This window comes from Callithrix jacchus, chromosome 18, assembly GCF_049354715.1.
Source record: "Callithrix jacchus isolate 240 chromosome 18, calJac240_pri, whole genome shotgun sequence".
NCBI classification, from domain to species: Eukaryota; Metazoa; Chordata; class Mammalia; order Primates; family Cebidae; genus Callithrix; species Callithrix jacchus.
The window spans coordinates 44,170,935-44,198,764 of NC_133519.1; the positions used below are offsets into that span (position 1 = coordinate 44,170,935).

The window sequence follows — 27,830 nt, forward strand, 5'->3', positions numbered from 1 at the left end:
CTTTCTCTGACCATTTCCTCTGATGGTTCTGGTGGTCTTTGGTACCACCTTTCTCAGAGAGCCAATTATGCTGTCAAGCTGCTGTCAGCTTTTGGGATTGTTTGCTCTTTCTTTGTGCACTGCAGAGCAGCAATACACTTGATATCTAGTAAACCACAGAATCTACAGTTCTCTGAAATCTTACCACTGTAAAACGATTGTTATTGTTCTGAAAGGTATGGGCTTATGTTTAAACTCCTACATATTTTAAATTACGTAATGCAAAGGCTAACCTGATGGTTAAAACTAAAAGATGGAAATTTAAATCATCTTTGGATACGAGAGTTCCTTGAGGGCCTAGCTATGCAATTTGATGTCTTTCATATACTATGATATATGACTATGAAACTTTAAACGCTACTTCTTTTCTAATTTTAGCTGGAGGATTCTGGCTTCTATACCTGTGTTGCTAACAATGCTGCAGGTGAAGATACACACACAGTCAGCCTGACTGTGCATGTTCTCCCCACTTTTACTGAACTTCCTGGAGACGTGTCATTAAATAAAGGAGAACAGCTACGATTAAGCTGTAAAGCAACTGGTATTCCACTGCCCAAATTAACATGGACCTTCAATAACAATGTCATCCCAGGTTGGTCATTTAATTCCCAAGAAGTGAATAAATACATGTATGTAGAACTCTAGACCAGGCTCTGCTTCCTCCAGCTGTGAAAATTAATTGAAGAGTAACAAGTGAAGAATTGATTGCTTTCAATTCTGTAAAATGTGTGCCTCTGCTTGGGTTTTACCCTCTACCTAATATGTATGTGTTGTTCCTTCTTTTGGAAGGATAAGTTGAACACTGGGCCATATGTTGCAGGTTATAAGTAGCTTTTTTAACCTAAATATAATTCCCTCTACCCCATGAGAAGGCAGTATTGTTTATATAGGCACCTAAACTTACCCAGCTGGACCTCCTTCATCATTGATCAATGGATTAAGATGGCCACTGTTGGAATCCTGAAAATTGACTTAATTCTGCAGAGAAGAATTCTTCTTCTCAGTGTTTGCATCAGCCTCAATTACAGTGTAGATTCATTTATGTAGAAAATTTCTCCACTTACAAGTTAAGGTCATGTCTAGAACCCAGGAGCATCCATCCCTGGGTAAACAACTGTCTACTTAGCCTTTGTCATCAGCATAAAGACGTTGTCAATACTGAGAAACTATCCTACCCCAAAATTGAGTTCTGAAGTATTACACTATTATCATTTACTAAATATCTTGCTAGAAAAGTAGTAATAAGCTTGAGGTTTTTTTCCCCTTATAAAGTTATGTTGATGACTGGAATTTATCAACTGTGTTACCTTATTAACAACAATAGCTCTCACTAAGAAAAAGATTAAAAATCTAGTCAATATTGTTTTCTGAAAGTGCAGTACTAATTTAGCTATTTAACTTTCAAAGCTTAATTTTCCACTTAATATTAAGCAATAAAAGATTTTTAAAAATGAATGGGGAAAGAATGCAAGGTAAGCATACGTATTTAGATATGGACTGGTTTCATTAGAATTTTATTTTGTTTTAGGATTAGCACATTTACCTTATATTTTCTTCTAAATGTTATTATACATTATATTATAAATTTTATAAATATTACTATCATACATGTTTAAATATCTGCCTTTGTAAATACTTATATAAACACCATTTATGATTTATAGATAAGTTTAAATTATCACAAATTTGACCAGGTTGTTGTTATTACCTAACTAGCAGATGTTTTCATCATTTTCCCCTTTGTCCTGCCAAGTGAGTTGAATTATAAGCTGGAAAGGTTTTCATGTGTTTGATGCAAATTGATTGGAAGGAAAAGTGGTAGTGAGATAAATGAAATGGAAAATGTGATATTTCTGAATGAAAGATTTTTGAAACTCAGACTATGAGCCAGCTTTAAGCAACACATTTAGATGAAAGTTTTACTTTAAACCTAAAATAATTTGTTAAAGATGTTTGTTTTCATTCTCTTTCCTGTTCCTTCTGCTGTTTTTTTGTTCTTCAAACAAACAAGTGTCTATAGACAAAATAAACAGCTCAGGGGGAGGAATCTGTGGGAAAGGCTGTCTTCTCCAATGTCACCTCTTTGGTTCAGTTGCTGACCTACTCATAAATCTAATGTGCAAAATACTGAGCTGTCGTGAAACATTTCCTAGGTTACTGAGAAGCGTTTGGGTTGTTTCTTGTTTTCCTCAGCCCGCTTCGACAGCGTGAACGGACACAGTGAACTTGTTATTGAAAGAGTGTCAAAAGAGGATTCAGGTACTTATGTGTGCACTGCAGAGAACAGCGTTGGCTTTGTGAAGGCAATTGGGTTTGTTTATGTGAAAGGTAGGTGAAAGCGCTCCGTTTTTAATTTACAGTGCATTCATAATGAATGGCTCAAGTTTTGCTTTTTTTATTATATAGTAATACAATATAACTTCGGTTTTTAATCCACTCAGTCCTATTTCACAGCTATGCAAATTCATGAAAAAAAATTATGAGCATTCGACTCAAAAGTAGGTAAGAAGCAAGTAAAGAGATCATTTCACACAAAGTGGAATCATCCCCTTAGAATAATGAGATTGACAAAGTTATCTGGCAATTTAGCATGGAGAGTTGATTCTGGAAAATTCATGAGGTTTTAAAGTGGCTTTCTTCCTTTCTTTACCAAATTATTTTTAATAGGTCAAAAATCACAAATTATCAGCACTTACTTTTCCTTTGTATCCATCTTATATTATTTTCCAGAACCTCCAGTCTTCAAAGGTGATTATCCTTCTAACTGGATTGAACCACTTGGTGGGAATGCAATCCTGAATTGTGAGGTGAAAGGAGACCCCACCCCAACCATCCAGTGGAACAGAAAGGGAGTGGACATTGAAATTAGTCACAGAATCCGGCAACTTGGCAATGGCTCCCTGGCCATCTATGGCACTGTAGTAAGTCACACTGGAATGATTGCTGCACCTTTAAACCCCCACAGCCAATGCCCCTCTAAAAGTGCCATAGGTAAGAAAAATTTCTCTTACATTCCTATTTAAATCACAAAATCTGAATCAAAGAACTCCTTTTCAAGAACTGAAACAACGATTGAAATAGATACTTTTAGCCTTTTCAGGTAAGTGCAAGCAGTGAGATAATTTGGCTGCCTCCTTCCTTATCATTGACTTTCTAATTAACGTTTGGAGATAACCTGCTCAGATCTGTTTTAGGTCAAGGAAATTGAGGAATTACAAACACAGTTACATAAATTATAGAGATTTCACAGGAAACCGATAACTATATTAGGCTTTTCCAAAGTTCAGTAATTCAGAAAATGAGTGGTGCTTTGGGTTATTATTCTAATTTGGGGGTCAAGTTACCCCAAAGTGAAATATTTTATCTAAAAATGTCTCAACTAGAATACACATGGTGAATTTGTTAAATCACATTTGGTGAGACCTCTTATGTGCTGTTATTGCTTAATTAATGGAGATAATAATTAAAATATACTATCTAATACCCAAACCAGTAGACTGTTCACAGTCATTTAGTCTCCTTGATTGTACTTCAGCGTTAGACATCATTTGTTGATTGGTCCTTTGATTATGAAATTATTTCTACCTTTGCCTGCCATAATACCAATATGGCTCAGCCTTCTTCATTACTTTTTCCCTTTTCCTCTATTACCATTTCTGAAGTCCTTGGTACTTCTAATATCAATTACTAATACTAATTTTTTTACCATGTAATTTAAGATTCCTAAAAATGTAGTATCTCCAACCCTGAAACTCTTCCAAGTTCCATTTCCAGCTGTTGACTAGGAACTTCTGTTTGGATAATACATTGAAATCTCCAATTAAACATCTAAACCAACATTTGTTTCTCATTCTCCCAATCTCCTTTATTATCTGCAAATCAATTCCCCTTTATTGGCTTACTGTTTTTCTTAAGGAGACCTGAATTTTCTTCTATTCACAAGACCCTCAGAGAAATCTATGACTCTAGTTACCAAAGCTAAATTTATTTAGTTGAAATTCTGTATAAATTTACACACACAAAGACACACACACAATGTGACCCACATCCTGTGATTTGTTATTATAGGTAAATTAGTTTTTCACTTTCTATCCTAAATTTCAAACTCTCAAGACAGAGGTCCAACTGAATGTACTTTTAATAATCCCCATTAGAAAAGACTCAATTTGTTAATTTGTCCTGATTAATGCTTTTTAAGATATCTGTAAAATACCATTAGTATTTTTCTTTGATAAGATAATTTCAGATAGATGATCATAAAATAACGTAATTGCTTTGGTTTCTTACCAGTTAGTATTCCTGGAGATCAATGATTGATAGGCTATTTTGAAAAAGTTTATGCCTGGAATTTCTTTTCTTCATTCTCCCTGCTCCTCCTCCAAATCTATTTAAGAGGTTAGACATATGTAGGTTTTCCTATTTCTATTAAAATTCCTTCTCAAAAATGAAATTTCAAATAAACTAGCATCATCGTGAAAAACATGATTAGCCTGCTCCATAGGCTCATATTTCTGTGAAAATGCTGCTTATCTCCATAGAATGAAGATGCCGGTGACTATACGTGTGTAGCTACCAATGAAGCTGGGGTAGTGGAGCGCAGCATGAGCTTGACTCTGCAAAGTAAGCTGCTTCATGAAACTAAACACTTGATTTAAGAAATATTACCTAATAAAGACTTCATTTTCTTGAAATCTGTAGCAAGTTCATTCGTGGTAGCTCCCAGAGTATGTCTAATTTAGTTTTCTGCTACTGATGGAGCATTTGTCATCAACTGTAAACTGATAACCCTTGTACAGATATTTTTTCTATTTTATCCAACATATGCAGTGTAAGATTGCAACTGATCAGTGGCAGAGCTTTTTTACTACAACACATTCAATGGAGCGCCCCTTCTTAAAGTTCACCACGGTTATTCCAACATGCTTACAAAGATGATTGAGATTTATGGCACTTTAAAATATTTATTAAAAATAAAGACTAATGTAAAGGAACTCAAAAGTGCTCCAGGTTGATGGCAGTAATCTTTCATGAAATAACTAAACGTTCTGGGTAAGAATCTCAGGCTCATCAGGAAGCCCTTCAGTGAGAATCACTGGAAAACAGAGTATTCGTAATTGGAAAAACGTGAAATACTCTAGTGAACAACCAGAGAGTTTACAGAAGCATTTAAGGGGCTGACCCAAAGACAATGTCATTGGGTTGAGAATTTGAGCAAGTCACAACTCAGAATTTAACAGAATGAATTTACATTTTCTTCCTTCACTATTGAGAGATGATCTACAGATTAGTTAAAACTAATTAGATTCGCTCTTAGTTAGCTGTTTGCTAAACTATATAATTCTCTAAGACTCAAATAGATTATAGACATTTAATAAGTATCTAAGACAGTGTTTCACTAAAGAACGTGTCTATCAAATGATAACATGGGATGTCATTAGGAAAACATAGGGTTCTCTGTTCAAATAAAGCTGAGAAAAAATGAATTAAACAGAGTTCATGTATTTATTAAGTATATAAAGAGCACTTACTGTGTGCTCAGCCCTCCTCCTTAGGCTACCAAATTTCTTTACTGCAGAAATGATAATAAGCTGATGTGAATTATGGCTCAAAAAAAGAACATGCCATATTTTCCCAATAAATATTGAGTGAATGTGGGTAGGATGCTACACAATCCACTGACCCGGTTTAAGAAAAGCTATATTCGAACAGCTCACCTGCACATACTGACAATAAATTCATTTTAATATGTGAGGCATATTAAATAATCAAAAATATAATTGCTTCAAATTAGGATTAAAGTATCAGAAACAATATTTTTAAAGTGTTTATATTTAATAATTACGTGAAGAAATTAATTCCATCGAAGTATGTACCTGTGGGATTTTATTACTGTATTAATTTATACTTTATATGCAGTTGGGAGTGTTCAACATGGTATCTAAATTAAGGCTCTGAGTTTGTTTGATACGTCGGCCTGTTGAAAATCCAGTTCAAGTCTCTTCTCCCCAAGGAAGTCTCTCACATTCTGTCATCTTTCTTGGCACTCTGGACCAATATAGACATAAACATTCTGCCAGCGGCTGCATGCAGTTCCTTTTACAGTCTTTCCAAGGACTCTACTGAGCCACTGTCATTTACTATCGACCCTGTTAACGTCTCCCTCCTTCCTTTCTGGTTGCCAGAATACCATTTTCTCCTGATTTTCTTCCTACCTCAGCGGTCGGGTCTGAGTATCATTTACGGGCTTGCCTTCTGTCCGTCTCTTAAATGATGCTGTTACAGGTGTTTGTCTTTGACCCTCTCCTCATCTTAGGCTCTCTTCTGAAGCAATCTTACTCACTGTGAAGGGCTCGCATATCCATATTTCCTGCTCATCTCTATTCTGAGCTCCAGCTATGAATATCCTCCTGTCATCTAGACATCTCTATATGAATATCTTACAGATACCTCAAACTCAGTAGTCCTGAATGGATCCAAGTTATCATTCCCTACTCTCTATCCACAAATCCATTCTCCTGTGGTATGCTATTGCATTGCCCAGTTACAGCATAGTGTCCAAATCAAAACCCTATAGTCGTCAGTTCTTCCCTTTAACCCATGCCAATCCGTAACAAAGCTCTATCATTTCTACTTTCTTCATAACTCTTGGATATGTCTTCCTTTCCCTCTCCATTTCCAATGGCATGCTTTTGATTGATCTATTGTTACTGTTGTTTATGCTCCCATATTAGTACACGTTAATCCTGTAGGTATGCTGTAGCACAAATCTATCTTATCAGTGGACTGTGAGCTCCTTGAGACTAACAATAATGTCTTCTCTCTCTCTATTCTCAGCACCTAGCACAATGCCTGGCAAGTAGCAGGTTTTCAATACATATTTATTGAATACATGAATGATGATGACCAGTAATAAGAGAATGAGTTAATTAGCTGGGCGTGGTGGTGGGTGCCTGTAATCCCAGCTTCTTGGGAGTCTGAGGCAGGAGAATCTCTTGAACCCAGGAGGCGGAGGTTGCAGTGAGCCAAGATCCCACCACTATACTCCAGCCTGGGTGACAGAGCGAGACTCCGTCTCAAAAAAAGAAAAATGAGTTAATGATGACTCTTTTTACCTCAAAAATGATCAAAAGAAAAACGTGAATATTCACCACATAAAACACAGACAAGAATAACAATAGTAACTAAGACTATTGTGAACAGTGTGCTTACCCTGTTCAAAAGTTGTACTCACACCCTCTTGTTGTGTCTGATGGGAATCCTCTGAGGTAGGCAGCATTTTTAATGGCACGGGGGCTCAGAAAGGTGGTAAGAAGCAGACGTAGAATTTGAATCCAGGAAGCATGACTGTAGAACCCATGCTATAGGCTAATCTGTTCAGGAATTCTAAATTTTTGACATTTGCTAAGGAATTGTGAAAATTGTATCAATGGCGACTACAATCTACCGTCTTAGTTGGGCAGCAAGTGTTTTTTAAATAAATCAATTTTGCAAAATTAATTTTTCAAAATTGTGTTACCATATAATATATGATAAAAAGTGTTGTGACTCCCCAAAAGCTGAGACACTATGTGCTTCTTTCCATAGGTCCTCCTATTATCACTCTTGAGCCAGTGGAAACTGTTATTAATGCCGGCGGCAAAGTCATACTGAATTGTCAGGCAACTGGAGAGCCTCAGCCAACCATTACGTGGTCCCGTCAGGGGCACTCTATTTCCTGGGATGAGCGAGTTAATGTGTTGTCCAACAACTCGTTATATATCGCCGATGCTCAGAAGGAAGATACCTCTGAATTTGAATGTGTTGCTCGAAACTTAATGGGTTCTGTCCTCGTCAGAGTGCCAGTCATAGTCCAGGGTGAGTGTGATCAGAGGAATATTCATAGTAAACAGCCCCTGGGGTGGCTCAACTCATGGAAATTATTAAACACTTTAGTCCAAGTCTCCTGTTCCTTAAGATACTTTTAGATGATGGGGAGAGGACAAAATCATCAAAATTTACAAATTGAAGGGCCTAAAGCTATACAGATTAGAGCTTTAAAATGCCAAGGTTCTAATTTAGAATCCCAAACAAAATTTTTGATTCACAGCTAAGTCAAATCTATTCTCAGAAATCAATGTGTATGTTTTGCTTTAAAGAATTACGTCCAAAGGTAAACAGTTTGTAAACTTACTGGTCACTACGTCTTCCAGCAGCCATGTGCAAGTGAGTGAGGACTAGGTCTGAGAAGAAACTCTAGTTAACTAGAGTTCTTCTCTCACTCTTGGATTTTAACTTTACCTTAAAGGAGAGCTTCCATAAGCTATTTCTCCACAACTATATATTTAGCTCTGTAACCAGCGTGTTATCTTAAATGAAATCTTTACAAGATTTATTTGCAAAAGCAAAGACAAAGTACCACGTTTTATTTGCAGTTCATGGTGGATTTTCACAGTGGTCTGCATGGAGAGCCTGCAGTGTCACCTGTGGGAAAGGCATCCAAAAGAGGAGTCGTCTGTGCAACCAGCCCCTTCCCGCCAATGGAGGGAAGCCCTGCCCAGGTTCAGATTTGGAAGTGCGAAACTGTCAAAATAAGCCGTGTCCAGGTACACCTCCTTATTTAACCGATAGGCATGTGTTTAGTAGACCTTCATGTCTGTTTTCCACCTATAGCTTGCCCCGGTGTTAATACTCTAACTTAAAACGTACCCGATGGTATAATGGTTTACTTTTGCATAGTGGATGGTAGCTGGTCGGAATGGAGTCCTTGGGAAGCATGCACAAGGAGCTGTGGACGTGGCAACCAGACCAGGAGCAGGACTTGCAATAATCCGTCAGCTCAGCACGGTGGGCGGCCATGTGAAGGGAATGCTGTGGAAATAATTATGTGCAACATTAGGCATTGCCCAGGTGAGAATGCACTGATAATACTAGGATAAGAAAAACTTTTCTATTTTAACTCCTATGAAATAATTATATTCACCCTTTCTTCTTCATTGTAAGAAGATGTTATGGCCTCTACCCTTGAGAATATGTTCGTTCACTATCACTATATTCTTAGTTCTCTTTCATGGATAAACTTGTAAAGGTATTCATCGACATTAAGCAAAATACTTGATTTAATTGAACATGAAGAAAGTCTCCAAACTAGAGTGTATTTTTCGAACCGTGTAAAGAAAACATTAAGTATTTACAAGGTCATAAAGTAACATCTAATCCAGCCATCCATTTCTAAGTGAGAAAAGTGAACCCTAGAGAGGTTAAGGACTTGCTCAGAAACACACATCTGTGAGGGGTAAATACTAATCGCTGTCATTCACTGAATACCTATCATACGATAGGAACCATGCTAGATGCTGCATATTGTTACAGACTTTCTATTTTAGCACTCTTTCAGGTTACAGTGACAAATCAAACAAGTCTAAGTAGAAAACTCTTCAGGTATTATTGCTTCCAAGAATTTGAACAATGCTTTTACTAGCATGTTTTCCATCTCTCATCCCTGCTTTCCTCTCTTTGGCTTTATTCTCTGTTATACTCTTTCCATGTGATGGAAAAAGTGACTGCTGACAGCCAGTGGCTCCCAGGGTATTATAATCTAAGTAAGGTCTCAGAGAAAAAGAGTTTCGTTGTCTCTCAGAATTCATATCAGTCCCTCGGAAAGAATGCTGTTTGCACTTTGTTTGGGTCACATGCTCACCCCTGAACTCAAATAGTCCAGGAGAAGGGTATTTTAATAGCCAGCTTGGGTGAGCTGCCTACCTAGTATAATGAGGGGCAGAGAAAGAAATCATGCAAAGTAGAGGAGCCGTTAATTTATTTATTCATTAATTCACACAACAAATATTTATTGAATGCTTACTCTGTCGTCAAGGCATTGTTCTAGTTGCTAGACTTAAAATGATCAACAGTATCTTTCCAGTGTTGATCAACACGCCCAAAAAACTCAGAGAGTTGAAATGATGGAGTACAACTTGGAGACCTATCTTAGCTGGACTGGTCAGAAAAAGAAATACACAAACCGAAAAGGGACAGGTATTCAGTACATTGGGTATTGTATCCTATTGTGCAGATGAGGAAAGATTTAGAAAATAATATTCAGTATTATGTATGTACCTATGCAACAACCCTGCATGACCTGCACATGTACCCCAGACCCTAAAGTAAAATAGAAAAGAAAAAAAGAAAATGATATTCAGTAATTGACTAAGGATAGATAGTTAATAAAAAGTGAATCAAAGATTTGAACCCAGATTGATCTAATTACCAAGCTTATTTAAATTGTAGGTATCTGGATTTGCAATTCAGAACTTTGATTACATTACAAACACAAAGTACTGTCCTGACATCTTAAACAAGAAACCATTTATTTTAGTCTTAAAGAATTTAAAAGCCGGTTGTAATAACATGATGTTCTAAATTTAAAAGAGCAGAAAATACTTAATCAGAGCAATTTTTGTGTAATTTGTCATCTATAACAACTATATAATAACTAAATGATATTTGTAAATATCCTAAAAGCCAGTTTTTTCTCTTCTTGTTGAGTAACTATTTGCTTAATGTCTGCTTGCTTATTTACTGTTGTTTTGTTCACTATTCTTTTGGCTTTTTTTTTAGGCTTTCTCTAGTTGTTTCTCCCAGCCCCTAAACCAATTGAATTTAGCTATTGTTTGAGCATAATGGTGGTGGTGTCCTGGAGCAATTCAATGAGAGCATGTGTATGAGTTTGTGATGCCATACTAATAGGTAAATATCAGCTGCAGTAGGACTATCTATACCACAACAATCAGCAGATGCTACAAGTCAGTTTTCCTCCCCACCCCCTAGAGAGTTGGTTGCTAAACATTTCTCAGCTCACCACTGCAAAATGGGTAGCCAGCCTAAGACAGCCTTTCTCATCCAGAAGGTATGTGAAAATCTAAGGGGCAGAAGATACTTGCTTTCAGTACAATTTATTTTTAACAATGTTGAACTTCTAAAAGGGTTGTAAGAACAGTACAGATAATTTCTATATAACACTGTCAAGTGAAATTTTGTGTATTTCCCAAAACAAGGACATTCTCTTTCATGAACATAGTACAGTGATCAAAACTGGGAAATTTGATATTGATGCTATTATCTGAATTCATTATCTAATCCACAGTCCATATTCAGATTTTGTCAGTTGCCCCAGTAATATCCTTTATAACTCTTGTTTTCCCCATTCCGAGAACCAATCCAGGATCACACTCTCACTTATTTGTTGTGTCTCTTCAGTCTCATTTAGTTGGAACATTTTCTCAGTCTTCTGTCGTGACCTTAATGTTTTTGAATGTACAGGCCAACCCCATCATAGCAGACAGTTTCACTTGGGTTTGTCTAACGTTTCCTCATGATTACACGCAGGTTTTGCGTTTTGGCAGGAACACCGCAGAAATGGTTTTGTCCTTCTCAGTGCATCATTCAGAAGGAACATATGTCAGTTTGTCCCATACTGGCGGTGTTAACTTTCTTCACTTGTTAAAGGTGGGGTCTGTCATTGTACAGTTCCTAGTTTTGCTTGTATTATTACTAAGTATTTTGTAGGGAAACTTGGAGACTATATAAACATCTTATCAACCTTTCACACTAGTTTTCGCATCCATTTCTGATTTCTGCTTCAATCAGTTATTACTGTGACTTTTGCAAAGTAGCTGTTTCCAACTCATCATTATCTTCCATAGCTGTTATTGACTTCTACTGTAAGGAACTTTCTCATCTCTTTACTTTTTATATCAATAAGAATTCAGGTATTATGTAATGGTATGATACTCTGGTATCATTCGGTGGTTTATCACAGTGGAACCCAACCTTTTTGGCACCAGGGAAAGGCTTTGTGGAAGACAGTTTTTCCACAGACTGAGGGGTGGGGGGATGGTTTCAGGATAATTCAAGCACATTATGTTTATTGTGCATTTTTATATATAATGAAATAATCACACACCATAATGTAGAATCACTGTAAATCCTGAGCTTGTTTTCCTGCAACTAGAGCGTCCTTTCTGGGGTTGATGGGGGACAGTGACAGATCATCAGGCATTAGATTCTCATAAGGAGCAACATAACCTAGATCCCTCACATGCACGGTTCCCAATAGGATTCGTGCTCCTATGAGAATCTAATGCCACTGCTGATCTGACAGGAGGGGGAGCTTTTGTGGTAATGTGAGTGATGGGGAGTAGCTGTAAATACAGACGAAGCTTTGCTCACTTGCCAAGCGATCCATGGCCCATGGGATTGAGGACCCCCTGTTTATCATAGACTGTCATTATTTATCATGGTGTTCACATTATCCTAGAATAGGTTAGTGGAGGTGGCCCGTCCCGGCTGGTTTCAGTGTTCTCTTAGATGTCCTCATGATTCTTTGAGTACTTCCTTACTTTCTGGTTACTTCAAACTTATTTTGTACTTTCCCTGCCCCAGTTAGAAGAGTGTTTTTAAACTGCAAATCTTTTTTAAGATTGATATATTCAGGGAGGGCCTAGCCTGACATTTGAGAATCATTGTCATTAAAATACATATATACTTACAAATTAAAGAACGAACATTTTTTCAAGTGTTGAACTCTGAGCAAAGCTCCTAGCTTACACTTACATAGGATTTACTACCTGTCCTGCACTGTTCCAAGCAGCTTTCTTCTATGAACTCCTTATTGCTCACCTCAACTCTAATAAATTATCTTTTATTTGCATGTTGCAGATGATGAGACTAGGCACACAGAAGCCAAGTCACTTGTCAGGATGGCATGGCCTGTAAGGGCAGAATAGTTATTCAGGCCCAGAATGTCTGCCTGGAAACTCCACTCCTAGCATTGTGCTCCTCTACCCTTCCGTAATTAAAACCACAAAGTAGTGTAACAACAAATTCAAGTGATAATATTTTGCATTTTTCTTCCCTACTAATCCCTCTGTACTTTTTTAAAAAATATTTTAACTTTCATTTTAGTTTCAGGGGTACATGTTCAGGTTTGTTATGTAAGTAAACTCCTGACTCAGGGGTTTGATGTACAGATTATTCGTCACCTGCATACTAAGCATAGTATCCAACAGTTTTTTTTTTTCCTAAACCTCTTCTTCCTTCCACCCTCCTGCCTCAAGTGGGCCCCAGTGTTTGTAGTTCTCCTCTTTCTGTCTATGTGTTCTCATTATTTAGCTCCCACTTATAAGTGAGAACACGTGGCATTTGGTTTTCTGTTCCTGAGTTAGTTTGCTAAGGATAATGACCTTCAGTTCCATCCGTTTCTGCAAAGGATGTCATTCTTTTTCGTGGCTGCATAGTATTCCATGGTGTATATGTAGCATGTTTTCTTTATCCAGTGTACAACTGTTGGGTGTTTTGGTTGCTTCTGTCTTTGCTATTGCAAATAGTGTTTAGTGAACACACACATGCATGTGTCTTTATGGTAGAACAATTTATATTGCCTTGGGCTTTTATATCCATAGTGGGATTACTGGGATGAATCGTAGTTCTGTTTTTAGTTCTTGTTTTTTTCTGTCTAGATAGCATGATGTTTTATGCCTTCTCCAGTTTATATTACCATTCTTCCTTTTTTCTTGCTATCATTGCATTTTTATAAAAGAAACACTTGAACTCCCCAACATTATATGTCTTGAAGTCCAATTCTAGTTAAGATTTTCCACATTGGTTAAAAAATAAAAATAAAAAGGCCTTTAGCTGCAAACTTATATTTATATGTAATAGAAATGACACAGATCTTAAATGAACGAATGTTACCCAATTATTAATCCTCCAGTTAAAAATGCATCTATATTAAATGGCATTATATGGTAAGAGGTTGGGGCTCTTGTTAGCCAACAGCCTTGAAAATAAAATACATAGAAATAATTGGAACTTCAGAGTTTTCAAAATCTTATAGTCTATATTTGAGGACTATGAGCATCCACAGCCTGAGTATAATACAGAAGTAGTTTTGAATATCCACCATATATATAAAGGCTTTCTTATTTCTTCTGAGGTTTAGCCACTTTTTAGTGAAAATTCTTGTTGGCTAAAATAGATTTGTGTGATCATGTTTTTGTCTACAAAGTTCAAGGATAATTAGTCAATCAGAAATCCATTAATTATAAGAAACTGTAAAATGCATTTTAAAGTATTTCTCTAATTAAAGCAGACAAATGATAGTTTCATTACACAGTTTTCAACTTGTTCTGGGGAATATTTACACTCAGCCTTTGAGGCTCTTATTTTTTCTCATATTTTGGTTACACCAGGTGACCAGAAGACATACTTTATGAGCTCCTTATCTAGAAAGTTCCCCGAAAACAAAAAATTACCTGCTGTTTGTCTACCTGTACATAAGGAAAGCCATAATGTTGAATCTCAGCCCATGTACGTGGTAAAGCGTAAGGTTGATTTACTCTTGTGTCCAATGGTGTAATGTGTTAGTTACCAAAAGGAAGGCCTTAATATCACTTCTTGGAAACTCCTGGTCAGCTTTTATGTCGTTTAGGAAGCAGGGTAGCATGTTATTCAGAGCTTTTAATTCATGAACATCTGTAATGGAGAAAGTTTTTTTCAAAGAATTACAGCTGTGCAAATCATCACGTTGTTGAAAGATCCAAGTACATATGTAGGCACGAAGCTGAATCGGGCTTAAGGATGTGGTCTCGCTGTCTAGGGTCCAAATTATCTTTGTGGAAATATTTGTGTTGTCCATAACCACATCTCAATCTGTTACGCAGCCTTGTTCCCAAACTCCCAGTTCCTTCCACTTTCCCCAGAGCAAAGAACACAGACAAATACTTAGCTAGGGCTTAAATACTCAGACTGTGTTTATATATGGTAGTTTGAGTAAATTTAATTGTAATAAAATAGTTCCTTTGGGTGATTTTAAGCATTTATTTTGGCATCGGGTAAGCCTTCTGAATTTCCCTATAGACACAAATTCCTCTGAAAATCTAACCAGAAGGAGAAAGAACATTGTTTGTTATGTTTCCTTTGGTTCAGTTTCAGTTCTCTTAGATTATGGGCTGAATAGCTCATTACTGAGTTAATTTATTTATATAATTTTGGTTTTTAAACAAGCACGGTTCTGTGTCTTGAAACTTGTCTTTGGGGTGTTTGTAGTTCATGGAGCATGGAGTGCTTGGCAGCCCTGGGGAACCTGCAGCGCAAGTTGTGGGAAAGGTGCTCAGACGAGAGCAAGGCTCTGTGATAACCCACCACCAGAGTTTGGCGGGTCCTACTGTGACGGAGCAGAAACACAGATGCAAGTTTGCAATGAAAGACAGTGTCCAAGTAAGAGAAATACACCGTTTATACCTTTACCAAATCAGCATGTACCTAGGAATACATCGTTTACACCTTTACCAAATTAGCATGTACCTAGGTAGCATGGCACCAAGAATCTATCCCACTCTAACTGTGCCCCCAAGAACTAATAATGCCCAGATGTAATGCAATGGTTTCTAGGTAGTAAGAAAGCATGTCCTTTTTTCCTTTATTCCAGTTGATGGCAAGTGGGCGACTTGGGCGAGTTGGAGTGCCTGTTCTGTGTCCTGTGGAGGAGGTGCCAGGCAGAGAACGAGGGAATGCTCCGACCCTGTGCCCCAGTATGGAGGAAGGAAATGTGAAGGAAGTGATATCCAGAGTGATTTTTGCAATAGTGACCCTTGTCCAAGTGAGTGTTGGAAACAGTGAGTCAACATTATACTTTCATAAAGTTTCATTATTATCTTAATTACTTAAAGTCATAATATTCTGTTACTTGGTTCTTTGACCTTTGGTTTAGGATGTCAGAATGTCGTAAGGTTGCTATTGTGTCTGTATAATACCATAGATGTCTTCGATTCATACAGGCAGGAGCTGTATCCTATTTCACTTGCTCTATATAGGACTAGCTGCAGAATGTAAGAATGAGAGCACCCTTGCATGCTAACTCTTCATGATGCTTATGATTCCTTATGAAGGTAAGCAGGCAGCTCTCTGCCTTAATTCAGTCATCAAGCCGGATTTTTAGACCCTCGCAGCAACATGATATCTGGAAATTTGAGTGATATTGTATCCTGAATTTTAGTCTTGGCTCATCAACAGCAGAGACCCTGTCTCATTTATACCTCCAGCTCCTGGAATATTTTAAGACTCAATAAATGTATGTTAAATGGAATCATGCAAACACTGGAATGTATACAGTTTCTGGTCAAAACCGGAGCTAAACTGTCTTCCTCTGTAAGTTGCCTATTTATAGACTTGTATGTTTTGTTTCAGGTGCTGAACAGAGACTTTTTCATACTTTTTGTATGAATGTCATTTTGAGCACTGCTCATTCTGAGGGCTCTGTTTTCATCGCAGATTATTCTGTCTTGTAGCCCATGGTAACTGGAGTCCTTGGAGTGGCTGGGGAATGTGCAGCCGGACGTGTAATGGAGGGCAGATGCGGCGTTACCGCACATGTGACAACCCTCGTCCCTCCAACGGGGGAAGAGCTTGTGGGGGACCAGACTCCCAGCTCCAGAGGTGCAACACTGACATGTGTCCTGGTGAGCCTCTTGATTTCTGGCAGTAGAATAAGTAGCATTTCACTTAGTGCTCATTGTGGCAGCCCCATTGCTTCAGCCCTTAAAATGAAAGTTGTGTAGGTAGGGGCACCCCAAGTGTAGATTTTGAAGCCAGTCTGTTAACTCTGACTGTTCCATTCTTGTTCACAGTGGATGGAAGCTGGGGAAGCTGGCATCATTGGAGCCAGTGCTCTGCCTCTTGTGGAGGAGGAGGAAAGACTCGGAAGCGGCTGTGTGATCATCCCGTGCCAGCTAAAGGTGGCCGTCCCTGTCCCGGAGACACTACTCAAGTGACCAGATGCAATGTACAAGCATGTCCAGGTAAGCAACTAAACTGGAACCTTGGCAACACATTTAGAGCCTTTGCACAAATTAGAGAAAGGTGCCACAAATGACAGAACAATGCCAACCCTGAGCGGAGGAATTCGGGAAAAAAAAAAGCAATGTACTTTCTTGCTCCTGATTGGTGCAGCTCTGTATCAACTCAAGGCTGGGTTCTAGCCTTAAGCTGTCTCCCTTTCAGCCTTCCTGGTAAAAGGATATAGTCCAAGCCTTGACAGGAAAAAGGGTGAGGCAGAGTTGGGGAAAATGGGCTGAGACTCTAGACTGAAGGTAAGGTGGGGCAGCAGCTAAAGATCTAAAGAATGCCATAATTGGAGGCTGTTCCTCTGAGGATGGGAATGTGAAGGACACGAGTGTGGGAAGTGAAATAAGGATCAGTTCAGTCCGAGGAAGAAGAATGGGGGAGTTCAAATAACAAGCGCAGCCCGAGTCATGCATCACATCTAGCAAGTGATGTAAAAATTGAGAAGTCTGGACGTCTTCTGTATAAACAGAAGATGGGCCTTAGAAATACTTTTTTGCTAGGATTCCAGGAAATTGCAGCTAACACTAAATACCTTCCCTCAGCAGGCAGGCTTCTAAAGGTTGTAAGATGACCAAGAATAACAGTTTTATATTGTTGAGGTGTCAAGATATCAATTAGACTTTCCAAAGCTTTGAAGGTTCCTTAGAAATAAAATGTTCCTGAAAAATCAAAAGTCAGAGAGATTTACATTTAAAAATGTGTAGGCCCTAGAAGCTAAAGGAAGTAGATGGGTCTACCACCCGCAACAACTGTTCAACATATCGACTAACAAGGACTTTGAGGTTCTAACTGAGGCATGGTGTCCGCTTCAGTTGATGCATTTTGTAGCCCGGCCTCTGGTGGTAGCAGGGCCCCGGTGGCATCAGGAAGTACAAATGGGCCGACAGTTTGGGTTGCAGAGTCTGGCAGAGAATTTCAGGGGTCCCGCCCAGGTATTCAGAACTAGGAGTCTGTTGAGCACTGGGACTCAAGTCCCTATGTGAGACAGAGAACCAGGGTCAAAATGTCATCAATGACCCAGAGAGCTAAGTAAATTAGTGGTCCTCATACTCCCCATTATCCCTGCTTAGGACTAAGGATAAGAACCAAAATGACCTACCCAGTCCTGACTGGCTCTCTGCTTTCCTGCATCATCTTGCGGCATGGTTTCTGTACTCTCTATGCTCTCTGCTGCTTTTGCCCTCTCAGATGTGACAGGCCGCTACCCCAAAAGAGTGACAAATACTCCTCCTACTGAGAAAGGCCTTCTGCCCTCCCCGGCTTAGTTAAAACTTAAAGAAGAGACTTAAAGAAAGTTTATTTTTACTTTCTTCTCAAACTTTTCTAGATACCGTGCACATTAGTGCATTCCAACCTTATATTTATTTGTGGGATTTAGATTGTTTCCCCTCCCCCCACAATTCAGACATAAACTCTATGAAGGCAGGCTTCGTGTATTTTTTCTTATCATTTTTTTCTTCACTTCGTGGCAAACGGATGTCATATAGACCATGAAGGTTGCATCAACATGAAAAAACGTTTTCTCTCAGTATTAGTAATAAAAGTAGTGTAAATTAAAACGGTAAAGCATACACTTACTGATTTTTCTGAGACTGAATACAATTGTATTTCTCTCCAATATGTAATACAAGCATACCTCAGAGATATTGCAGATTCAGTTCCAGGGCACCACAAGGAAGTGAATATTGCAATAGAGCAAGTCACATAAGTCACATGAATGTTTTGGTTTCCCAGTGCATATAAGAGTTATGTTTACACTATTCTGTAGTAATATTAAGTATGCAATAGCATTATTTCTAAAAAAACAGTACACATATCTTAATTTTTAAATGCTTTATTGCTAAAAAAAAAAATACTAATTATCTGAGCCTTCAGCAAGTCAATCTTTTTGCTTGCAGAGCGTCTCGCCTTGGTGTTGATGGCTGCTGATTGATCAGGGTGGCAGATGCTGAAGGTTAGGGTGGCTGTGGCAATTTCTTAAAATAGTCAAGAATGCTATTTGCCACATCATTTGATTCTTCCTTTCATGAATGATTTCTCTGTAGCGGGCCATGCTGTTTAACAGCACTTTACCCACAGTCAAACTTTCAAGATTGGAGTGAGTCCTCTCAAATCCTGCCACTGCTTCATCAACTAAGTTTAGGGAATATTTTAGATCCTTTGCTGTCATTTTAACAATGTTCACAGCATCTTTGCCAGGAGGAGGTTCCATATCAAGAAAGAATTTTCTTTGTTCATTTGTAAGAAGCAATTCCTCAGCCATTCAAGTTTTATCATAAGATTGTAGCAATTCAATCCCATCTTTAGGAGATACTTCTAATTCTCCTGCTCTTTTAACCACTTCTGGAGTTAATTCCTCCACCGAACCCTCAAAGTTATCCATGATGGGTGGAATCAACTTTCAATCTCCTGTTAATGTTGGTATTTTGACCTCCTTCCACAGATGTTCTTAATGGGATCTAGAATGATGAATCCTTTCCAGAAGGTTTTCTGTTCACTTTGCCCAGATCCAACAAGGGAATCACTATGGTAGCTGTAGCCTTAGGAAATATTTCTTTCTGGGTTTTGTGTTTTTGTTTGTTTGAGAGAGTCTCTTTGTCGCCCAGGCTGGAGTATAGTGGCGTGATCTCAGCTCACTGCAACCTCTGGCTCCTGGGGTCAAGCAATTCTCCTGCCGCAGCCTCCTGAGTAGCTGTGATTACAAGTGCCCACCACCATGCCCAGCTAATTTTTTGTATTTTTTTTAGTAGAGACAAGGTTTCATCATGTTGGCCAGGCTGGTCTTGAACTCCTGTCCTCAAGTGATCCACTGGCATCGGCTTCCCAAAGAGCTGGGATCATAGGCATGAGCCACAAGCACCTGGCCTATAAAATGTATTTCTTAAATAATAAGTCTTAAAACTACTCCTTGATCCATGGCTGCAGAATGGATGCTGTATTAGCAGGCATGAAAGCAACATTTATTTCCCTGTACATCTCTGTTAGACCTCTGCAGTGAACAGTCACATTGTCAATGGGCAGTAATATTTTGAAAGGAATCATTTTTTTTCCCCTGAACATTAGGTCTCAAAAATGGGCTGAAAATATTCAGGAAACAATGCTATGAACAGATGTGCTGTCACCCAGGCTTTGTTGTTTCATTTATAGCACAGAAGCAGAATAGATTTATCACGATTCTTATGGGCCCTAGGCTAGGACTTTTGCAATGAGCATTGACCTCAACTTAAGGACTTACGAAGTTGGTGACATTAACAAAACAGTCAACTTGTTTTTTGGAGCTTTGAAGCCAGGCATTGATTTCACCTCTCTAGCTGGTATCTTCTTCCAAGAGAAGACTGTTTTGTTACATTGAAAATCTGTTTAGTGTAGCCACCTTTACCGATAACTTAGCCCCAGGTTCTACATCTGCATGTGCTGTTCTACCTTGCACTTTTTTTTTTTTTTTTTTTGAGACGGAGTTTCGCTCTTGTTACCCAGGCTGGAGTGCAATGGCGCAATCTCGGCTCACCGCAACCTCCGCCCCCTGGGTTCAGGCAATTCTCCTGCCTCAGCCTCCTGAGTAGCTGGGATTACAGGCACGCGCCACCGTGCCCAGCTAACTTTTTGTAATTTTTAGTAGAGACGGGGTTTCACCATGTTGACCAGGATGGTCTCGATCTGTTGACCTCGTGATCCACCCGCCTCGGCCTCCCAAAGTGCTGGGATTACAGGCTTGAGCCACCGCGCCCGGCCCCTTGCACTTTTATGTTATTTAAATGGCTTCAGTCCTTAAGCCGCTTGTCTTCTGCTGCTTCCTTATCTCCCTCAAACTTCGTGGAATTAAAGAGAGTTAGGGCCTTAATCTGGATTGGGTTTTTGCTTAAGGGAACATTGTGGCTGGTTTGACTTTTATTCAAACCACTCAGACTTTCTCCATATTAAAAACAAGACTGTTTCACTTTCTGATCATTTGTGCATTCACTGGAGTAGCACTTCCAGTTTTCTTCAAGACTTTCTTTGCCTTCACAACTTGGCTAACTCTTTGGGGCAAGAAGCCTAGCTTTTGGCCTACATCAATTTTCTACATGCCTGCCTCACTAAGCTTAACGATTTGCAGCTTTTGAGACTCTGACTCTCACTTGAACACTTAGAGACCACTGTAGGGTTAGTAATTGGCCTAGTTTTAATATTGTGTCTTAGGGAATAGGGCGGCTTGAGGAGAGGACGAAAGTCAGGGGAATAACTGGTGGCTGAGGGAGCGGTCAGAGCACACGGGACACTGATTCAGTTCACCGTCTCATATGGGTACAGTTCATGAAACCTCGAAACAATTACAATGCTAACATCAAAGACCACTGATCACAGAACAACCTAAGAGGTATAATAATGAGGAAGTTTGAAATATTGCAAGAATTACCAGAATGTGACACAAAAAGACAGAGTAAGCACGGGCTGTTGCAAAAATGGCACCGGTAGACTTTCTCATCACAGGGTAGCCACAAACCTTCAATTTGTAAGAACCTCAGTGTCTTCAAAGGGCAACAAAGCAAAGTATGATAAAACTAAATATCCCTGTGCAAGATGACAGTATCTGAAACACCTAGTGATTGCTTTAAAATGTATTCAATTAAAAGACATTAAAGCATGAATATTTATGAATCTATCAGCTTCTTCCCAGTATGTTGCCCTCTCTTGTCAAAGCATGAAATTCATTTTGAAAAACATTCATTAACCACCTATTCTGTGCTAGTCACCATTTTGTCGAATAATGGAAAGAAGGCATTAAATTAATGTTGAGACACTTTTTAAAAAATGTGTAATTGTTTTGCAACCAGATTACCTTGGTATAAATTTTATAGCACTGGCAAAAGCACAGTATCTCTCAAGTTAAGCATCTTTCAATATAGTTGTACTATGAGGAACTTCATAAACCCTCACTCTAAAACCAAGACTGAGCAATGTCCTTAGATAATCCACGTTTACATTGGCAGTGACCTAGAGGCTGTTCTGTTGTTGAAGTCTCTCCTTTTCCTGGATGTTCTCATGAAGGAGGCAATAAATAAAAGAACATAGGGTTTGATGCCAAGCAGATCTGCATTCAGATTCTCATTCTACACTTCCTAGCTATGTAATGATGGGAAAGTTGCTTAATTCCTCCAAACTTATTTTTCTAGTCTGCAAACTATGGCTGTGTAAGGCTACCTTATAGAATTGTTGACAGGATTAAAGGGGTTAACTCATATTACGTTTACTGTCATGCATGCCATGCTCAATAAACTCTCACTGTAAATATCATTTCATCACCACCAACACACATTATTTTTAGTTTGGGGACTGGACACTGTATTCTTTGGCTTATGAAATATTAATAACACTATGATGTACATAGATTGGAAGGATCCTAGATTTATGGGGGATGATGGGTGTTATGTGAAAGTAGAATGTTTTAAAAGCTTATTTATTTCACTATTAAATTCAGATGTCATATGACCTTTTTGATGTTTGAGAGAAGATTTGTAGCATCTCTGAATACTGGCCTTCTTTTCTCCCATGTAATGTTGATGAAATTGCATCCTTATCCAGGAATGTTTTTTCTTCACCCAATAGGTGGGCCCCAGCGAGCCAGAGGAAGTGTTATTGGAAATATTAACGATGTTGAATTTGGAATTGCTTTCCTTAATGCCACAATAGCTGATAGCCCTAACTCTGATGCTAGAATAATACATGCCAAAATCACCAACGTACCTCGCAGTCTTGGTGAGTGTTTGCTTATAGAAGTTGTTCATAAGCCTCTCTTTAAAAACATATATTATTCTTCATCTTATTACTTCCACTTAAGGTTCTAGAGAATACTACTACTGAGTCATAAGTATAATCCTTAGTTCTATTCCAGTGGGAAGCTTTTAAAGATACATGAGGTACTGGTGTTTGTTTCTGGTATTCCACATTATTTAGAATTCACCCTTGTGAATAATGTGCTATGAAGACAATAAAATAGACAGTAAAAATTTTGCTATCACCTCATTTATCCTTTTTTTCTTTAGGTTCAGCGATGAGAAAGATAGTTTCTATTCTCAATCCCATTTATTGGACAACAGCAAAGGAAATAGGAGAAGCAGTCAATGGCTTTACCCTCACCAATGCCGTCTTCAAAAGAGAAACTCAAGTGGAATTTGCAACTGGTTAGTGTTAGCTGAATTTAATATTCTGTTGTTAAAAAGTGATTGCCAAAATTTCTTAATCATTGGTGGCTAAGAGAAATACATCTTCCCACAGAGAATAATCTGAAACTTTTGTATGCAACCTTATCATAAGTGATAAAAAGCAATTTCATATTTTCCTGTAAACTTGGACTAGCATAAGATCATGAGTCCATGTGTTCTCAAGCAGTAATTTTTATACCCTAAAAGTTTTTCTCCTCTCCTCTTTGCTTCTTTTTTTAAAAAATATTTTCTTTTTAAATCCTATGAAGAACTTGATAGACCCTCACTCTAAAACCAAGACAGAACAGTGTCCTTAGATAATGCACATTTACACTGAAAGTGACCTAGAGCCCAATGTAAACGTGGATTACGAGTTAAAGAAGGAAAATACACCTTTGTCTTTAAACCAAAACTCAATTAGAGTACTTTATAGCAATTCTTTATAAAAAAGGTAGAAACAAAAACAAGCACACCTAAAGGCTTCTCCCTTATACCTAGTCTTAAGGAGTATGAGTTAGCTATTCATGACCCTTTCCATGTGCAAACAGAGGTTTAGAGAGCTCCATTTCAAGCCTCTTCACAGTTGGTCAGCCTCAATAGCAGTGACCTTTAAGGAAGAAGGGCTTGAGGAGGGCTTATCTTTAATCAGCATTTAATCAGTGGAGAAGACAAGTGGATCTTTTCATGGCCATCCATTTACTAAGATGTCCTTTGCTACTTTTTGAAGCATCGGAAAGAACAAAGCACCTGTGGCCAGACTAGTGGTTCTTGCCAGTCACAGAAAATTCATTTTTATAAGGCTGCTTTGTCATTGCCTGTGAATTTAAAGGATAAAATTCATGAAACCTTATGCTACATTTTTGCTACATAAAAAGAAATGTTAAAAAAATTAATTCAGTAAACGTAACTCTTTAATCAGGATGCTAAGTGCTAATTCAGTTCTCATCATCTATACTGACTCAAGTTTGAACTCCAGTAACATAGCTAAAGTGGGATATAAGGTAAATCTGCTCTATGCTTACACAAACCATATCTTTTTTGCTGTCAAAATGAATGCATTGGCCGGGCGCGGTGGCTCACGCCTATAATCCCAGCACTTTGAGAGGCTGAAGCGGGTGGATCATGAGGTCCGGAGATCGAGACCATCCTGGTCAACATGGTGAAACCCCGTCTCTACTAAAAATACAAAAAAATAGCTGGGCATGGTGGCACGTGCCTGTAATCCCAGCTACTTGGGAAGCTGAGGCACGAAAATCGCTTGAACCCAGGAGGCGGAGGTTGCGATGAGCCGAGGTCGTGCCATTGCACTCCAGCCCGGGTAACAACAGCGAAACTCCGTCTCAAAAAAAAAAAAAAAAAAAGAATGCATTGTAATTCCAGGAGAAATCTTGCGGATGACTCATATTGCCCGGGGCTTGGATTCCGATGGTGCTTTGCTGCTAGATGTTGTTGTGAGTGGCTATGTCCTACAGCTTCAGACACCTGCTGAAGTCACTGTAAAGGTAAAATGCCAGGATGACTTGTCTTTGCTGCTTGTTAGAGTAATGATGAGTATGAGTCAAAGGTCCATAGAATGAGCATGGATAACTTGTTCACTTTGTTGGGGAAATGTCCAAACTACTGAGGTTATAATAACTATCTGACTTTTGTTTAAAAATCTTCAGGGACAGGTTTTTACAAACTCTCTTAGTGGTTTTACCACCCTCCTTATCAAGACCAAGATCAAATACTTGATGTGAGAGATTCGTTTAATTTTCTTTAGACAAAGAGGGTAGTAATCCTTACATAAATGTTTTTGTGTATTATCCCTAAAATATTTCAGAAATTAAAGGATAGCAATCGCTCTTTCCCATCTTTGTTCATGACCTACAACTCTGAGTCTCTTATTAAACTGAAATTTATGACAGCAAAATTATGAAACTATGTTATAATTAAAGAGTTCAAACTTTGTTATTTCCTGAACACTACTGCACAGTTATTATAAGAAGTCTGTATTTTTAGCCCCTAATCCTCTTTCCCCCTCATTCTGCATTTCATGGTCCCCTTAGCGGGACAAAAAAAAAATAGCAGGAGCCATACCGATTCTCGAATGCACATTGTTCTCCTTAGGACTACACCGAGGACTACATTCAAACAGGTCCTGGGCAGCTGTACGCCTGCTCAACCCGGCTGTTCACCACTAATGGCGTCAGCATCCCATACACATGGAGCCACACCATACTCTATGATCAGGCACGGGGAAGAATGCCTTTCTTGGTTGAAACACTTCATGCATCCTCTGTGGAATCTGACTATAACCAGTTAGAAGAGACACTGGGTTTTAAAATTCATGCTTCAATATCCAAAGGTAAGTTGATTCAAGGAAAATCCATATTTTTATGCCATCTAGTCATTCTAAATGGTAAAAAACAAACAAAAAAAATTCAAAATAAGGCCATTGAGGCCTACACCTAACATGATGGTATCAGGATTTTCATGTGTGTTGTTCAGTAAAGCCCTCTGGAAAAGCCAACCCATTTGGAGTTCCGGTACATTTATTTTACTATTATACTTCTTCATACTACACATTGGGGTTGCTGTTCTATTCTCTATGTGCAGAGAGGGTTAAAAACACATAATGTGTCCAGAGGCTTTTTCTTCAAATAGTAAAGTCCATTTGTTGTTTTGAATTTTATATTTCAAGACATTTTTTAAATGCCTGAAACATAATACAAAGGTACGTCCTAACCTAGTCAAAAAGAATTTCTGTATTTTAAAGCAGCTTTTTAAAACCGTGCAGCAATAATCAGGATTCCAACTGTCATTTCTTGTTCCTCAAAGCTATAATTTTTGAACTGCTTTTCATTTCCTAAGCATGGATTCTGCAACCCTTGATCTAAGCAGTCCGTCTCTGCTGTGTGGTTCTTTGATGTGTCTGAGATTCCCTTTTCAGTCATAAGAGCCACCACAGGAATTAACATTCCATATTCTGTGGCGTTTTAATGCTGGGATGATTTTTGCATGTAGTCATGTTAGGTATTTAGTGTTTATGTGACTTTAAACTTTAGGCTTCCATGAGTTCACTTAAAAGGATTTACATTGACCTGGTGAATGTGTTTTCCCGTGTGCCAGCTTTCCTAAAAGAGAGCCATATAAATTTTAAACATCACTATTTTATCACGTTTAGTGTTTACTCGTTTCCATCAGTCATACTTATGACCATTTTCTTCTTCAGCTTATATCAAACTGCTTCATAAAATTTGAGTTCATAGTAATCTGAAAGTACGAGCACAGATTTTTTTAGGTAATCACAGATTCATGAAGTCTCATAGCCATTGACACACCATTGCCACTACTACCTCATTTTACTATTGCCATGCATGTCATGCCACTTGAACAAAAGAAATGAGCTACCAGAAAGAAGAGTTACATTTTCTTTCCTCAATTATGTCTGCTTTTCAAATCTAATTTCTGTTTCTACTTTTTTCAATACTCCTCTGTCTAATTAAAAAAAGATAACTGGGCACAAATAAGTGAATTTCTACCATCTGGAACTAGATGAATTACAATGATTGATTTCTGAAAAGTCATGTACACTTTAACTTTTTCCAAGCCTAAAACTTCTTAAAGGTCTTTGTGGCATCTTTAAGTGTGTTTATCAGGGGATCCAAGTCCCATAATATAAAGAAACACACTGTATGACCTTTAAGACCCGTTACTATCCTTAGACACTGTGACTCCATGAATTACACCCGATATGTGTGCGTCATGGTTATTGACATAGTTCTGGTAAATTTTAAGAACTGTGTACTTACAGTTTGTTTTTGAGCAACCATTAGGGGGCAGGCTTGCATTCCTGGTAGCTCAACTAGCAAACTGTGTTGGGGCTAGACGAGAGCTAAGTATGGTTCCAGTAAAATTAGAAGCTTCTAGAGAGCTTGATGAAAGTTCAGATTTCTGGGCACAAAAGTTTTTGGTTTGACAAGTCCATGATAGGGGGCCTGGGAGTTGTTTGTATTTTTAACACAGACTCTAGATGATTCTAATATATATGGTCTGCAGTCTAGCTTTTGGAAGCTACTGGTTGAGAAAACTCAGAAATATAAGTAAATCTCTTAAAAATATTTTACATCTTTAAAAAATTAAAAAGTATATATTTTACAAACAAATCAGAAAGTATCAAAAATTATAAAGGAAAATAGCAATTTAACTACAAATTGTTAAAATTTCTTCCTGGGGAGGAAAAAAGTGAAATGAGAAAGTAAAATATCCACCAAGAAAAAATACTTGCATAACATGTTATTGACAACAATGATTAACCTTAATACATACAAAGGTGCTTTAAAATCAGAAAGGGGCAAATATCCTCAGTAGAAAAGGTATAAAGGAAATTCACAAAAGAGTAAATAATGACAAATAAATGTGCAGAAACTGTTTACTCTCATTAATAAGCAGGGAAATGCAAATTAAATCAATGAGTTATTTTCTGACTCTAACAAGGGTGATGACTGCCTAGTGTTACAGAGGTATGGAGAAATGAACACCCTTACACACTGCTGGCAGGGGGATAAATTGGTTCAACATTTCTGGAAGGCAATGTGTATCCAATAGCTTTTCAAATGTTCTTATATTTTCAGTTATCTCATTCTGGAAGTCTGTCCTATGAACAGTACAGAATAGCCAACGATGAATACTTAGGAAGTTGTATCCAGTGTTATTTACAATAGAAAAATAAATATCCTCAAAGGAGGA

General features: G+C 38.2%; 1 protein-coding gene and 1 long non-coding RNA gene across 13 annotated transcripts in view; one reads left to right on the forward strand and one right to left on the reverse strand.

Annotated features, from left to right (window-relative positions):
- Window positions 1-8,886, reverse strand: part of LOC108589055 (uncharacterized) — a 41,935-nt gene extending 33,049 nt beyond the window's left edge. Inside the window, exon 1 of the long non-coding RNA XR_001908209.5 lies at window positions 8,725-8,886. This is a non-coding gene — a long non-coding RNA (uncharacterized LOC108589055). The remainder of the gene's footprint in view (window positions 1-8,724) is intronic.
- Window positions 1-27,830, forward strand: part of HMCN1 (hemicentin 1) — a 532,161-nt gene that overhangs the window by 476,143 nt on the left and 28,188 nt on the right. For 10 of the 12 annotated variants that reach the window (XR_013529004.1, XR_013529005.1, XM_035280045.3 and 7 more), the window contains 15 exons: window positions 418-631; window positions 2,233-2,367; window positions 2,770-2,960; window positions 4,578-4,659; window positions 7,624-7,893; window positions 8,451-8,621; window positions 8,755-8,925; window positions 15,121-15,291; window positions 15,503-15,673; window positions 16,362-16,532; window positions 16,701-16,871; window positions 22,504-22,653; window positions 22,941-23,078; window positions 24,480-24,601; window positions 25,209-25,446. Coding sequence is in view for 8 of the 12 variants with exons in the window: in XM_035280045.3 (XP_035135936.3) it covers window positions 418-631; window positions 2,233-2,367; window positions 2,770-2,960; window positions 4,578-4,659; window positions 7,624-7,893; window positions 8,451-8,621; window positions 8,755-8,925; window positions 15,121-15,291; window positions 15,503-15,673; window positions 16,362-16,532; window positions 16,701-16,871; window positions 22,504-22,653; window positions 22,941-23,078; window positions 24,480-24,601; window positions 25,209-25,446 (2,566 nt within the window). In the remaining 4 variants the exon portion in view is untranslated. Of the gene's footprint in view, window positions 1-417; window positions 632-2,232; window positions 2,368-2,769; window positions 2,961-4,577; window positions 4,660-7,623; window positions 7,894-8,450; window positions 8,622-8,754; window positions 8,926-10,632; window positions 10,762-15,120; window positions 15,292-15,502; window positions 15,690-16,361; window positions 16,533-16,700; window positions 16,872-22,503; window positions 22,654-22,940; window positions 23,079-24,479; window positions 24,602-25,208; window positions 25,447-27,830 lie in introns of those variants that run through there. The other 2 variants (XR_013529007.1, XR_013529006.1) reach the window with 2 other exon arrangements.